General features: G+C 26.3%; 1 protein-coding gene across 7 annotated transcripts in view; it reads right to left on the bottom strand.

The window, feature by feature from the left end:
• The window catches only part of LOC145243496 (uncharacterized), a 202738-nt gene that overhangs the window by 52068 nt on the left and 133184 nt on the right, over window positions 1-17486 (bottom strand). For all 7 annotated transcript variants that reach the window (XR_013862891.1, XR_013862890.1, XM_080106450.1 and 4 more), the window contains 3 exons: window positions 12396-12424; window positions 2323-2418; window positions 770-809 (listed from right to left, as the gene is read on the bottom strand). Coding sequence is in view for 5 of the 7 variants with exons in the window: in XM_080106450.1 (XP_079962576.1) it covers window positions 770-809; window positions 2323-2418; window positions 12396-12424 (165 nt within the window). In the remaining 2 variants the exon portion in view is untranslated. The remainder of the gene's footprint in view (window positions 1-769; window positions 810-2322; window positions 2419-12395; window positions 12425-17486) is intronic.

Raw genomic sequence — 17486 nt, 5'->3', positions numbered from 1 at the left:
AGGGTATAAATCTTTGATTACAAAATAAAATATAAACAAATGGAAAAAGAAAAAATTAAAATCAACTAAGAGTTGGAGGGGGAGCGGTGCTAAAGAAAAAACAAAATAAAAAATAACAAAATTCATGTAAAAAGGATTCATTTTGAATAAGAATGGTACTTATACAGAATAAGGACTGTTATTGTTGGAAATTTCTGGGCAGTTTACATAAAATGCTAGAAGGTGCCTAACAAAAGTTTTGTGATTTTTTTTTTGCAAACGCTGGTCAATTTTTTCAGTGAAAAATATTATTTCTATCATTATGGAGATAATTAATTGATAAAAACTATTATTTTTGTTGCTATAAAGAAAATACAATTGGAAAATTTTTACAAAACTTTTTTAAAAATTCAAAATCAAGAAAAACAAAACACTCATTGTAAGGTAAATTTCAAGAATGAATATCAAGTGTTTTAAATAACTGATAGCAAACGAAAAATAATTAAAAAAATGTTCTGTCATTTTTTTTTGTTGTTATAATCTTTTTTTTTTCAAATCAAAATAAATATTTAGATTTTTATAATAAAGTAATGATAGAAAATCATTGTTTACTTAAATGATGTTGACTGCTGCAATTTCACTTACTCAGTGTTTCCACACCTTTTGCCTTAACGGATGTAAAACCGGATATGATAATGATGACCTGCACCACAGTTATTATTCTATTCATTTATCTATTTCAAAGTTTCATCAGTAAAATGAAGAAGAATAAAGTGTATAGCTTTCTTACCTTCTGAACGTTTTCTTCATTCCCATAAATATTAGCATCTCTGAAATGAAAGATAGAAAAAGATTTCATCAGGTTGAGAAACTTGTACTTGTAATATTATAGAGTACTCTCATTCCTCCACAGCTAGGACACCAGGAGAGATTAGCTAGGAAATGAATGACAAAGAAAACTGTCTGATCCATTGACCTCCACTGACAAAATGATACCATGACATTGACCTTCACAGATAAAGTGACAGCATTAACCATTAGCAATTGGAGGATCAAAATAGAGAATTCAGAAGGATGAAAAAGAAAGTAGACATGTTCAGTTTCAGATGGAAATTAAGCTGAGGGAAAACTGGACGGATATCTGATTACTGGTGGAAAGTAAATATATTCAGAGGACACTGGTTATTGGGAAGATAATGGTGGCAAAGTCTGACGGTGAGAGATCATGATAAGATATGTCAGAATCAGTCTTAACAGAGATTCGGAGATTGAAAGATGGGAATCTAGCTAAAATGTAGAGAGCCTAGAAACAGAACCCCAACAACCTACCCACACACATCCATATCTGACAAGAATGTTTGTATTATTTTTATTACCCATGTAAACTGTGGTTTTGTTCCGGGTGATTACCAGCATTGGCAATGTAGACACAGCTCATAAGAAAACAAAGAACCATGGCATGTGCATTTGCGACCAGTCAGAAGTGTGGGCATAGTACTGCAGGTAGACACATTTTTGATTAGCAATTTGAGCAGGCCAACAATTGAATCAAATTTTGCTTCTTGAAAAACAGAGATTAAATAAAAATAATTATTTTCTCTGGCCAACAGATTTATTTTTACTCTGATGGCAATGGAGTGGTTGGCTTGAATTCAGTTATATTCTTTTGGATGATTGGAATCTTAAATGTTAAATGAAATGCTGTCTCTGGCAGTGAGTCTCTGACTTTTCTGATCATTGTGGCTGACAATAGATACTTCCCACTCTTCAAATATTCAAAAACAAAAAAAAATTAACGAATAAATATTTAAATTTGATTCACAAAAAACCCCCCAACAAAAACAAAACAAAAATCATTTCAAATCATGTAACATTGTCTGTATTTACAGGATTCAAAACAGAGTTTTTTTTATATTGATTCATTATTTCAAAATCTACCTTCAACTCTAATGTGTTATAAATCATATTAAGAAGATTCAATTTGTTAGCTCTTGAAATGAATCTCATATGGACAGCCAATGATGCATTTCCATGTTATTTTTGTACATGAGATTTTGCCTTGATCTAATAATTATTGCTTCCATGAATTTTCATTCGCCATAAGAAGACATTACATTTATAAGAAAAAAACTTTATATTGCAGAAAATTTAGGTCACATTGACTCTTAGATTTTGAGGCAATTCTTCACCATGGTCAGCTGACACGATTAGATTTAATTACAAAGAAATACTAATTCTGTCTGGTCCTCATGGAAAAAGTAAATATATATTTTTTTCTTTATTAAAAAAAAAAAAAAAAAAAAAAAAAAAAAGGAAGGAAAATATCATGAAAAGCCATTTTACCCCTTTGCTTCAGCATCTTCATTCTCCGGTGGTTCCTCATCATTTTTAACGCCAATCTCTTTGAGAACCTGAGTAACGGATTTCTTTGGCTTTTGTCTACAAAGCAAAGAACAGCTTTCAAGACAAACACTGATGTGATCATTAGCATTAACCTTTTTTGGACCGACCATAGCATTTGCTTTACGATTTCGTTCATTTTTAAAATATGAGTTCACCATAGCTAAATGACTTTATATATAACATTTGAACTTTATACGATATCATTTTTTTTATTTATTGTGTAAAATAAAAGCTACTTTAATAGAAATAACTTATAAAAATTGAATTTAAAGCAAAATTACAATTTCTATAGTATGTTGAAAAGTATGTTCCATTTAAGGAACATTGGTACAAAAAAGGTTAATGTAGGGATAAACACAGAAATTTGTGTTGTCCTCCAAAAATTGAAAAAAATCTAAACACTAGGAAAATTTCATTAAGATCAGAAAAGATTTGTATAAAATATTTATTCATAAATGATTGCTCATATAAAATACTTGTTTTATTAAAAAAGAAACACATTTACAAATTCTTTTAAGTTACTTAATTCCTCCTCCTCCTAGCCTTTATTTCAAGAAAAAAATACATCTAATTATACTCAAGACTTACTAGGTAGCTTTGATTGATTGCTATCATATTACTATTTAATTTCTATTCACTACTTGAAATCATTAAAACGAAACAAGATGGACTAAACTAATGCATACGGAAAAGAAGACAAAAATAATGAAAATGGAAAAGAAAAAAAAAAACGGTACTTCTGCACTTTTGCCACAGCACTATTTTTAAATATTTTTTTCAGGTTAAATTCAAGCTTCACAATATTTTTTTTAAAGCTTCAGTTATTAAACTGTTAGGTGAAAGCACAGAATAGTTACAAAACACTATTCCCATGTTAAGAATGGCTTTCAAAATAACATTATTTCCGCATGAGTACCAAAAAAAACTTATGAATATGGAAAAGAAAAACCTAATAGCTACAGAAACACTAATCAATTTAAAAGTTTTAATTATTTTGAATAAAAAAAATCTCTATAGTTAAATTTAATTGTCACCCTTGAATTTTGGCAAAATTTAAAACAATGTGGTTGCTTCCAGCCTCCTACTCGCTTCATCATAAAATTAGATCTTATTGAGTGTTATTTATTAAGTGTAATTCTAAATAAATATTGATCTTATTGAGTGTTATTTATTAAGTGTAATTCTAAATAAATATTGATCTTATTGAATCTTATTTATTAAGTGTAATTCTAAATAAATATTGATCTTATTGAATCTTATTTATTAAGTGTAATTCTAAATAAATATTGATCTTATTGAATCTTATTCATTAAGTGTAATTCTAAATAAATATTGATCTTATTGAATCTTATTTATTAAGTGTAATTCTAAATAAATATTGATCTTATTGAATCTTATTTATTAAGTGTAATTCTAAATAAATATTGATCTTATTGAGTGTTATTTATTAAGTGTAATTCTAAATAAATATTGATCTTATTGAATCTTATTTATTAAGTGTAATTCTAAATAAATATTGATCTTATTGAGTGTTATTCATTAAGTGTAATTCTAAATAAATATTGATCTTATTGAATCTTATTTATTAAGTGTAATTCTAAATAAATATTGATCTTATTGAGTGTTATTTATAAAGTGTAATTCTAAATAAATATTGATCTTATTGGGTGTTATTTATTAAGTGTAATTCTAAATAAATATTGATCTTATTGAGTGTTATTCATTAAGTGTAATTCTAAATAAATATTGATCTTATTGAATCTTATTTATTAAGTGTAATTCTAAATAAATATTGATCTTATTGAGTCTTATTTATTAAGTGTAATTCTAAATAAATATTGATCTTATTGAGTGTTATTCATTAAGTGTAATTCTAAATAAATATTGATCTTATTGAATCTTATTCATTAAGTGTAATTCTAAATACATATTGATCTTATTGAATCTTATTCATTAAGTGTAATTCTAAATAAATATTGATCTTATTGAATCTTATTTATTAAGTGTAATTCTAAATAAATATTGATCTTATTGAATCTTATTTATTAAGTGTAATTCTAAATAAATATTGATCTTATTGAGTGTTATTCATTAAGTGTAATTCTAAATAAATATTGATCTTATTGAATCTTATTTATTAAGTGTAATTCTAAATAAATATTGATCTTATTGAGTCTTATTTATTAAGTGTAATTCTAAATAAATATTGATCTTATTGAGTGTTATTTATTAAGTGTAATTCAAAATAAATATTGATCTTATTGAATCTTATTCATTAAGTGTAATTCTAAATAAATATTGATCTTATTGAGTGTTAATTATTAAGTGTAATTCTAAATAAATATTGATCTTATTGAATCTTATTTATTAAGTGTAATTCTAAATAAATATTGATCTTATTGAGTGTTATTCATTAAGTGTAATTCTAAATAAATATTGATCTTATTGAATCTTATTTATTAAGTGTAATTCTAAATAAATATTGATCTTATTGAGTGTTATTCATTAAGTGTAATTCTAAATAAATATTGATCTTATTGAATCTTATTTATTAAGTGTAATTCTAAATAAATATTGATCTTATTGAGTGTTATTCATTAAGTGTAATTCAAAATAAATATTGATCTTATTGAATCTTATTTATTAAGTGTAATTCTAAATAAATATTGATCTTATTGAGTCTTATTTAGTAAGTGTAAGTCTAAACAAATATTGATCTTATTGAATCTAATTTATTAAGTGTAATTCTAAATAAATATTGATCTTATTGAGTGTTATTCATTAAGTGTAATTCTAAATAAATATTGATCTTATTGAATCTTATTATTAAGTGTAATTCTAAATAAATATTGATCTTATTGAGTGTTATTCATTAAGTGTAATTCTAAATAAATATTGATCTTATTGAATCTTATTTATTAAGTGTAATTCTAAATAAATATTGATCTTATTGAGTGTTATTCATTAAGTGTAATTCTAAATAAATATTGATCTTATTGAATCTTATTTATTAAGTGTAATTCTAAATAAATATTGATCTTATTGAGTGTTATTCATTAAGTGTAATTCTAAATAAATATTGATCTTATTGAATCTTATTTATTAAGTGTAATTCTAAATAAATATTGATCTTATTGAATCTTATTTATTAAGTGTAATTCTAAATAAATATTGATCTTATTGAGTCTTATTTATTAAGTGTAATTCTAAATAAATATTGATCTTATTGAGTCTTATTCATTAAGTGTAATTCTAAATAAATATTGATCTTATTGAGTGTTATTTATTAAGTGTAATTCTAAATAAATATTGATCTTATTGAATCTTATTCATTAAGTGTAATTCTAAATAAATATTGATCTTATTGAATCTTATTTATTAAGTGTAATTCTAAGTAAATATTGATCTTATTGAGTGTTATTCATTAAGTGTAATTCTAAATAAATATTGATCTTATTGAATCTTATTTATTAAGTGTAATTCTAAATAAATATTGATCTTATTGATTCTTATTTATTAAGTGTAATTCTAAATAAATATTGATCTTATTGAGTGTTATTTATTAAGTGTAATTCTAAATAAATATTGATCTTATTGAGTGTTATTCATTACGTGTAATTCTAAATAAATATTGATCTTATTGAGTGTTATTCATTAAGTGTAATTCTAAATAAATATTGATCTTATTGAGTGTTATTCATTAAGTGTAATTCTAAATAAATATTGATCTTATTGAGTCTTATTTATTAAGTGTCATTCTAAATAAATATTGATCTTATTGAGTCTTATTTATTAAGTGTAATTCTAAATAAATATTGATCTTATTGAGTCTTATTTATTAAGTGTAATTCTAAATAAATATTGATCTTATTGAATCTTATTTATTAAGTGTAATTCTAAATAAATATTGATCTTATTGAATCTTATTCATTAAGTGTAATTCTAAATAAATATTGATCTTATTGAGTGTTATTTATTAAGTGTAATTCTAAATAAATATTGATCTTATTGAATCTTATTCATTAAGTGTAATTCTAAATAAATATTGATCTTATTGAGTCTTATTTATTAAGTGTAATTCTAAATAAATATTGATCTTATTGAGTCTTATTTATTAAGTGTAATTCTAAATAAATATTGATCTTATTGAGTGTTATTCATTAAGTGTAATTCTAAATAAATATTGATCTTATTGAGTGTTATTTATTAAGTGTAATTCTAAATAAATATTGATCTTATTGAATCTTATTTATTAAGTGTAATTCTAAATAAATATTGATCTTATTGAGTGTTATTCATTAAGTGTAATTCTAAATAAATATTGATCTTATTGAGTCTTATTTATTAAGTGTAATTCTAAATAAATATTGATCTTATTGAGTGTTATTCATTAAGTGTAATTCTAAATAAATATTGATCTTATTGAGTGTTATTCATTAAGTGTAATTCTAAATAAATATTGATCTTATTGAATCTTATTTATTAAGTGTAATTCTAAATAAATATTGATCTTATTGAATCTTATTTATTAAGTGTAATTCTAAATAAATATTGATCTTATTGAGTGTTATTCATTAAGTGTAATTCTAAATAAATATTGATCTTATTGAATCTTATTTATTAAGTGTAATTCTAAATAAATATTGATCTTATTGAGTGTTATTTATTAAGTGTAATTCTAAATAAATATTGATCTTATTGAGTCTTATTTATTAAGTGTAATTCTAAATAAATATTGATCTTATTGAGTGTTATTTATTAAGTGTAATTCTAAATAAATATTGATCTTATTGAGTGTTATTTATTAAGTGTAATTCTAAATAAATATTGATCTTATTGAGTGTTATTCATTACGTGTAATTCTAAATAAATATTGATCTTATTGAGTGTTATTCATTACGTGTAATTCTAAATAAATATTGATCTTATTGAGTCTTATTTATAAAGTGTAATTCTAAATAAATATTGATCTTATTGAGTCTTATTTATTAAGTGTAATTCTAAATAAATATTGATCTTATTGAATCTTATTCATTAAGTGTAATTCTAAATAAATATTGATCTTATTGAATCTTATTTATTAAGTGTAATTCTAATTTAATATTGATCTTATTGAATCTTATTCATTAAGTGTAATTCTAAATAAATATTGATCTTATTGAGTCTTATTTATTAAGTGTAATTCTAAATAAATATTGATCTTATTGAGTCTTATTTATTAAGTGTAATTCTAAATAAATATTGATCTTATTGAGTCTTATTTATTAAGTGTAATTCTAAATAAATATTGATCTTATTGAGTCTTATTTATTAAGTGTAATTCTAAATAAATATTGATCTTATTGAGTGTTATTCATTAAGTGTAATTCTAAATAAATATTGATCTTATTGAGTCTTATTTATTAAGTGTAATTCTAAATAAATATTGATCTTATTGAATCTTATTTATTAAGTGTAATTCTAAATAAATATTGATCTTATTGAGTGTTATTTATTAAGTGTAATTCTAAATAAATATTGATCTTATTGAGTCTTATTTATTAAGTGTAATTCTAAATAAATATTGATCTTATTGAGTGTTATTTATTAAGTGTAATTCTAAATAAATATTGATCTTATTGAGTGTTATTCATTACGTGTAATTCTAAATAAATATTGATCTTATTGAGTGTTATTCATTACGTGTAATTCTAAATAAATATTGATCTTATTGAGTCTTATTTATAAAGTGTAATTCTAAATAAATATTGATCTTATTGAGTCTTATTTATTAAGTGTAATTCTAAATAAATATTGATCTTATTGAATCTTATTCATTAAGTGTAATTCTAAATAAATATTGATCTTATTGAATCTTATTTATTAAGTGTAATTCTAAATAAATATTGATCTTATTGAATCTTATTCATTAAGTGTAATTCTAAATAAATATTGATCTTATTGAGTCTTATTTATTAAGTGTAATTCTAAATAAATATTGATCTTATTGAGTCTTATTTATTAAGTGTAATTCTAAATAAATATTGATCTTATTGAGTCTTATTTATTAAGTGTAATTCTAAATAAATATTGATCTTATTGAGTCTTATTTATTAAGTGTAATTCTAAATAAATATTGATCTTATTGAGTGTTATTCATTAAGTGTAATTCTAAATAAATATTGATCTTATTGAGTCTTATTTATTAAGTGTAATTCTAAATAAATATTGATCTTATTGAATCTTATTCATTAAGTGTAATTCTAAATAAATATTGATCTTATTGAATCTTATTTATTAAGTGTAATTCTAAATAAATATTGATCTTATTGAGTCTTATTTATTAAGTGTAATTCTAAATAAATATTGATCTTATTGAGTGTTATTTATTAAGTGTAATTCTAAATAAATATTGATCTTATTGAATCTTATTCATTAAGTGTAATTCTAAATAAATATTGATCTTATTGAGTGTTATTTATTAAGTGTAATTCTAAATAAATATTGATCTTATTGAGTGTTATTCATTACGTGTAATTCTAAATAAATATTGATCTTATTGAGTGTTATTCATTAAGTGTAATTCTAAATAAATATTGATCTTATTGAGTGTTATTTATTAAGTGTAATTCTAAATAAATATTGATCTTATTGAGTCTTATTTATTAAGTGTCATTCTAAATAAATATTGATCTTATTGAGTCTTATTTATTAAGTGTCATTCTAAATAAATATTGATCTTATTGAGTCTTATTTATTAAGTGTAATTCTAAATAAATATTGATCTTATTGAGTCTTATTTATTAAGTGTAATTCTAAATAAATATTGATCTTATTGAATCTTATTTATTAAGTGTAATTCTAAATAAATATTGATCTTATTGAATCTTATTCATTAAGTGTAATTCTAAATAAATATTGATCTTATTGAGTGTTATTTATTAAGTGTAATTCTAAATAAATATTGATCTTATTGAGTCTTATTTATTAAGTGTAATTCTAAATAAATATTGATCTTATTGAGTGTTATTCATTAAGTGTAATTCTAAATAAATATTGATCTTATTGAGTGTTATTTATTAAGTGTAATTCTAAATAAATATTGATCTTATTGAGTGTTATTTATTAAGTGTAATTCTAAATAAATATTGATCTTATTGAGTGTTATTTATTAAGTGTAATTCTAAATAAATATTGATCTTATTGAATCTTATTCATTAAGTGTAATTCTAAATAAATATTGATCTTATTGAGTCTTATTTATTAAGTGTAATTCTAAATAAATATTGATCTTATTGAGTGTTATTCATTAAGTGTAATTCTAAATAAATATTGATCTTATTGAGTGTTATTTATTAAGTGTAATTCTAAATAAATATTGATCTTATTGAATCTTATTTATTAAGTGTAATTCTAAATAAATATTGATCTTATTGAGTGTTATTCATTAAGTGTAATTCTAAATAAATATTGATCTTATTGAGTCTTATTTATTAAGTGTAATTCTAAATAAATATTGATCTTATTGAGTGTTATTCATTAAGTGTAATTCTAAATAAATATTGATCTTATTGAGTGTTATTCATTAAGTGTAATTCTAAATAAATATTGATCTTATTGAATCTTATTTATTAAGTGTAATTCTAAATAAATATTGATCTTATTGAGTCTTATTTATTAAGTGTAATTCTAAATAAATATTGATCTTATTGAGTGTTATTCATTAAGTGTAATTCTAAATAAATATTGATCTTATTGAATCTTATTTATTAAGTGTAATTCTAAATAAATATTGATCTTATTGAGTGTTATTTATTAAGTGTAATTCTAAATAAATATTGATCTTATTGAGTCTTATTTATTAAGTGTAATTCTAAATAAATATTGATCTTATTGAGTGTTATTTATTAAGTGTAATTCTAAATAAATATTGATCTTATTGAGTGTTATTTATTAAGTGTAATTCTAAATAAATATTGATCTTATTGAGTCTTATTTATAAAGTGTAATTCTAAATAAATATTGATCTTATTGAGTCTTATTTATTAAGTGTAATTCTAAATAAATATTGATCTTATTGAATCTTATTCATTAAGTGTCATTCTAAATAAATATTGATCTTATTGAATCTTATTTATTAAGTGTAATTCTAAATAAATATTGATCTTATTGAATCTTATTCATTAAGTGCAATTCTAAATAAATATTGATCTTATTGAGTCTTATTTATTAAGTGTAATTCTAAATAAATATTGATCTTATTGAGTCTTATTTATTAAGTGTAATTCTAAATAAATATTGATCTTATTGAGTCTTATTTATTAAGTGTAATTCTAAATAAATATTGATCTTATTGAGTCTTATTTATTAAGTGTAATTCTAAATAAATATTGATCTTATTGAGTGTTATTCATTAAGTGTAATTCTAAATAAATATTGATCTTATTGAGTCTTATTTATTAAGTGTAATTCTAAATAAATATTGATCTTATTGAATCTTATTTATTAAGTGTAATTCTAAATAAATATTGATCTTATTGAGTGTTATTTATTAAGTGTAATTCTAAATAAATATTGATCTTATTGAGTCTTATTTATTAAGTGTAATTCTAAATAAATATTGATCTTATTGAGTGTTATTTATTAAGTGTAATTCTAAATAAATATTGATCTTATTGAATCTTATTCATTAAGTGTAATTCTAAATAAATATTGATCTTATTGAATCTTATTCATTAAGTGTAATTCTAAATAAATATTGATCTTATTGAGTCTTATTTATTAAGTGTAATTCTAAATAAATATTGATCTTATTGAGTCTTATTTATTAAGTGTAATTCTAAATAAATATTGATCTTATTGAGTCTTATTTATTAAGTGTAATTCTAAATAAATATTGATCTTATTGAGTCTTATTTATTAAGTGTAATTCTAAATAAATATTGATCTTATTGAATCTTATTCATTAAGTGTAATTCTAAATAAATATTGATCTTATTGAATCTTATTTATTAAGTGTAATTCTAAATAAATATTGATCTTATTGAGTCTTATTTATTAAGTGTAATTCTAAATAAATATTGATCTTATTGAGTCTTATTTATTAAGTGTAATTCTAAATAAATATTGATCTTATTGAATCTTATTCATTAAGTGTAATTCTAAATAAATATTGATCTTATTGAATCTTATTTATTAAGTGTAATTCTAAATAAATATTGATCTTATTGAATCTTATTTATTAAGTGTAATTCTAAATAAATATTGATCTTATTGAATCTTATTTATTAAGTGTAATTCTAAATAAATATTGATCTTATTGAATCTTATTTATTAAGTGTAATTCTAAATAAATATTGATCTTATTGAATCTTATTTATTAAGTGTAATTCTAAATAAATATTGATCTTATTGAATCTTATTTATTAAGTGTAATTCTAAATAAATATTGATCTTATTGAATCTTATTTATTAAGTGTAATTCTAAATAAATATTGATCTTATTGAATCTTATTTATTAAGTGTAATTCTAAATAAATATTGATCTTATTGAATCTTATTTATTAAGTGTAATTCTAAATAAATATTGATCTTATTGAGTCTTATTTATTAAGTGTAATTCTAAATAAATATTGATCTTATTGAATCTTATTTATTAAGTGTAATTCTAAATAAATATTGATCTTATTGAATCTTATTTATTAAGTGTAATTCTAAATAAATATTGATCTTATTGAGTCTTATTTATTAAGTGTAATTCTAAATAAATACAGAAAAAACTTATAAATATAAAATAAAACTAATCGATAAGAGAAGAACCAAATCTTTGCTCATAGAAATTTAATTTACATACAAAATTATTTTTTTCGTTTCTTTTTTTATTATCAGTTATTTTTAAGATTAAGTGTTCCCTTCTTTGCTCTTTGAATGAAATTTGCATGTACATTCACTTTTATTTTATAGATAAACACGAAAACTTAAAAGATTGACTATTCATGCATTTTAAACAAAACTACTTATTGACTTTTACTTACATATTCGCCTCTGGTTGGATTTCTTTATTCTAAAAAAGAAAAAAAAAGAAAAAAGAATTAATTTAACCAAAATAGAAATACTTTGAGTTAAAATCATTCAAATATGTTTAGTCAATTAAGTGAAATGGAATTGCAGGTAGGTTAAGAAATGATAAGCAATTTGTGTGCAAATAGTGCAAGACAATGGGAGATGGATGAAAACTTAGATGTGGAGAAACTAACACTGTTCTGCTGGCCTACTTCCCAGTTGAATACAACATGGTAGCCTTCAAATCCAATGTAAACAAGTTCTTGTTAAGCTGCTCCCATAAATAATCAAATTCTACCCAATTTACACCACTAATGATAACTATACTACCACCTTACATTCATTAAACTTTATCCTTGATTGGCCTTCATGCCTTGATAAGCGGGGACTCCCAAGTAAAGACAAAACAAGCGAAAAACAAAAACAAACTATATTTGGATAGCAAGGCAATTGAAGTTGTTAAGTTTTGTTATTTTGGTGATGCTTAAGGAGAAGCTGGTGTTAGCGTGATTGCAAAAGTTTGTAGATGGAGTAAGTTTAAGAACTACTGGAATTACCAGCAGAGCATTACCACTATTGACCAAGGGTTTGGTTTGGTTTGGTTGTTTTGTTTTACGGCATATCAACCTTTTTTGGGTTATTTGATGCCGAATCCAGTTATTTTGGAAACAGTATTCATGTTGCATCAGTTATTTTGTAGAGGGTTTTGATTCTTCAAGCTTTCTGTGCCAAATTTTGTCTTTTCCCTTCATTGTTTCCAATCCTCTCAAAGCATTCTTCAACATCAAAACTGACAATTTCATTATTATTAAAAACAAACAAACAAAGAACAAAAAAAAAAAACCCTACTATATATTTATTTATTTATTCATTTTTTTTAATTACATTTTCACCCCAAACAAAGCATATTGCCACTTTGTTGTAGGGGGCTACTATCAGGGACATGGGCATCAGGGGCACTGTGTAGGGAGTTGGGCAGCAAGATGTCGGTTCACATTGCACTTGAACTTCTGCATGTCAGTACAGTTGGGGAAGCAGGAACTCTGAAGGGAATTCCAAAGCCCAGCGGTTCTGGGGAAGAAACTACTGGAGTAGAAGACTCTCTTACATCTAGGGATCTCAACTGTGAAGGGGTGGGATTTTACTGCTTGTCGGGTTTGTCAGGGGTACTTACGTTGAGGGTGAACAAGTACTTACAGTTCATCAGAGCATTCACCATTGAAATACTTGTAGAACAGGCAGAGGGATGCTACATTACGTTGATGGGACAGAGGCTGAAGCTTAGATGACAGTTCAGGACCTATTAGGTTGACGACTCTCTTTTGAACCCTGTCTAAGAGCGAGAGACTAATGGTAGATGCACCAGCCCAAATATGACAACAATACTCCATACATGGGCGAATGGTGGCCTTATAGAGGTATGGGATACTTTCGGGCGTTAGTATCTTTCTAGCACAGTAGAGAGAACCTACCTTCTTCGCAGCAGTCCTGGCGATACTCTCAATGTAATTGTTCCAACTCATGTTTCCTAAGAGTGTTAGGCCGAGGAGTTTAAAGGATGTACTTTCAGATAAAGAGTCTTTGGCCATTGCTATTGATGGTAGAGAAGGTTTCTTGTAATTATTGAAGGAAACGAGTTTTGTCTTGGCAGCACTGAATGTGACCATCCATTTATGCCCCCATTCCACTACAGATCGAAGGTCATCCTCTAGTGCTTCTGCCATTTCTTTAGATATGTGTTCATTTGTTTTCCTGTCGTGTCTGTTATAGAGTGTGGTGTCGTCAGCATATATACCCATCTCACAGGCAATTTTGTCAGTGAGGTCATTTATGAATATTAGGAATAACAGAGGTCCCAGGATAGACCCCTGAGGCACTTCCGCATTTATTTCGCATTGTTTAGATGCACGACCGTCGAGGACAACCTGGATTTTTCTCTTATCTAATAAGGATTTAATTATGTCATGTATTCTGCCAGTGATACCACATGATCTGATTTTCCTGGGAAGACCTTCATGCCATACCCTGTTAAAAGCCTTAGATATATCTAGAGCTACCGCTCTATCCTCCCCCTGCTTTGTCCAGTGACTAGTATATACGTTCTGAGATTACAGTTACGATGTCTGCTGTTGAACGGGCTTGTCTAAATCCATATTGTTGGCCAGTCAGAAGTTTAGCATCTGTAAGGTGATGGACTAGAGCTTGGTTAATAATTGTCTCAAATATTTTGGCGAAAAATGAGAGGAGGCTAATGGGGCGATAATTTACTGAGTCAGTTCTTTCGCCAGAATTCTTGAAAACTGGTACCACAGAAGCAGTTTTCCAGCAGGCAAGAGAGCAAGGTTCATTAAGGCATTTATTGTAAAGTTTGGAGAGAACTGGAGCTACTTCGGCGGAGCACTTTTTTAATAGCACAGCCGGGATGAGATCAGGTCCACATGCTTTTGCAGTGTCAAGATTTCTTATGATAGCATGCACCTGAGAAGGGGTGATTTTCAGATCATCTAGTGTGGCGTCTGTCTGCAAAGGAAAGTCAGGGAGGGGGTGGTTGGCAGGGTCCAGTGTGGAGTTGGAAGCAAACCGACTGGCAAGCATGTTAGCCTTCTCAGTTGCAGAGCAAACAACCTCCTCATTGTTGGATAGTGGGGGAATTTTTGATTGCCCATCATTTACTAAACTGTTGTAGATTTTCCAGAAGTCGCAGGTCCCTAATTTCTGTGCTTCGATGCGTTTTTTGGTGGTTTCAGTAAATTCTCTCTTAGCTGTCACTATTTCTTTCTTAACGTTACTTCTGGCTTCTATATACTTCTGCCTGTTTGAACTGGACTTATGTCAGTTAAATCTGTGGTATGCATGCTGCCTTTGCGCGATGGCAGCTGCACAAGTAGAAGTAAACCTTTTGGGGAGAGTGGGGCTTGCTATAAAATTTCCATGTGGGAACATGTGCTTCAATTGCTGTTTTGAACCATTCAGTGGTCTCATTTGTGCACTGTTCAGCAGGAAGTGAAAAGATATTTTGCCATGGGGCGTCCCTGATGAGATCCCTGATGGCTTCCCAGTCAGCCTTTTTATAATATCTCGTCGTTTTGAGCAGTGGCTCTTCAGTTTAGGGCTATTTCAACTATTACCACTGCATGATCGGCGTTCCCAAGTGGGCTGTGGGCATTAGTTACACAGTCATTGGGAACCGTGGTTAGAAACAGATCTAGAAGTGATGCGTGTTGTTCTTGCTGGTCTGGGAAACGGGTTGGTAACGTAACCATCTGTGATAGGGAATGAGATATAGAGAAGTTATATGTAGTCATACCAGCTGCATCTGTGTGAGTAGAAAATCCAAGCCAGTTGCTGTGGTGGACATTGAAGTCACCAAACTTGTGCGCTAGTGTCGAGGGAAAGTGCTGTATCTATGCTGTCAGAGACTTTGTTTATTAGGTTACAGTTCTGGGTCAAGGGAGAGCGGTAGAGAAAATAAAAGTAGCTAATGTTATGTTGCATGTTAAGTCTAAACCACACAAAGGCTTGATCGTCCGATTCTAGTTTAGTTTCTCTAGTCAAGAGGAGGGTGTTCAGAATATATACTCCAAGCCCGTGCATATGTTTGTCAAAATCCTTACGGCAGAGTGGGAGATATCCAGGCATGTTAAAGTAGTTAGAGGGGATGGAGAAGTGTAGGTTAGTCTCACTTAGTGCTAAGATATCCGGGGTGTTTGTTAGGAGAAATGCTTCGACATTTCTTTAAATTTAAATTTCTTCGATATTGCTTTAAAAAGAATGTGGGGTCTGGGACTCCCATAGACGTGTATGGGGGCAGTAATGTACCCATACCTAAACCGTTTCATTATTTTTTTTTTACTCTATATTCACTACAAACAAGACACAATGCCACTTAAATGTAAGGGGCTCCTACTTGGGACCATATCTACAGGGACACTATACAGAAGGTCGAGTAACAAAATGTTCACATTACATTTAAATTTCTGTATGCCAGTACAGTCAGCAAAGCAGGAAACTGGGAGTGAATTCCAAAGTTTAACAATCTGAGGGAAGAAACTATCAGAGTAGAAAACTTTCTGACATCTAGGGACTTCAACAGTGAAGGGGTAGGATTTTGCTGCTTGTCGAGTTAGTTGGGGATATTTACATCGAGGGGGAGCACAAATGCTATATTATGTTCGTCAGAGCACATTCTATATATATTTGTAAAAGAGGTGCAGGGATGCAACATTGTGATGATGGGACAGGGGTTGGAGCTTGGTTGATAGTGCCGAACCTATTAGGTTAGAGACTCATTTTTGGACCCTAACTAAAAGTGAAAGACTAGTGGTAGATGCACCAACCCAGATGTGGCAACAATACTCCATGCATGGGTGAATGGTTGCTTTGTGGAGTTACAGGATACTGTCAGGTACGAGTTATTTTCTAGTAGGAATTAGAGAGCCCATCCTTTTCTGTAGCAGCCTTTCATATCATAGTTTTGCAGAAACTTCATGAATGTGGTCTTCTGTTAAAATTGGCACATATTAATAAATACATACAACTGTACTCATATAGCCGCAATAAAAACATAATTTAAAGTTTATGCTATATATTTGTGTCAAAATATTTAATTACATTAATTAGTCATACATGTTGAAATCCTGATAAACACTATCCACTCGCTAATAAAAGTAATCAAGTTATGTACAACTTTTGGCACAGAGCCATTTTTGGGGAGGAGGTAGGAGGAGAGCACAGATCTGTCTCAATTTAACTAGACACAATCATCGACCCAATCATGCCTATAATTGTCACCAAAATTACACTTTTATTCAGTTTGTATACAAGGCATTCAGCAACATTCTACAATCTCTATATATGGAAAACATATTTAATCTACAATCTTTATATATCGAAAACATATTTAATCTACAATCTCTATATATCGAAAACATATTTAATCTACAATCTCTATATATCGAAAACATATTTAATCTACAATCTTTATATATGGAAAACATATTTAATCTAAGAATGTGAAGACTATTTGGCACTTCCTTGTTAAAATCATGAAAATCGAAACATTG

This window comes from Euprymna scolopes, chromosome 22 (genome assembly GCF_053919585.1).
Source record: "Euprymna scolopes isolate OS-2025 chromosome 22, ASM5391958v1, whole genome shotgun sequence".
NCBI lineage: Eukaryota > Metazoa > Mollusca > Cephalopoda > Sepiida > Sepiolidae > Euprymna > Euprymna scolopes.
Note: the sequence above shows the minus strand (reverse complement) of the source record. Positions and strands in the feature narration are given on the sequence as shown.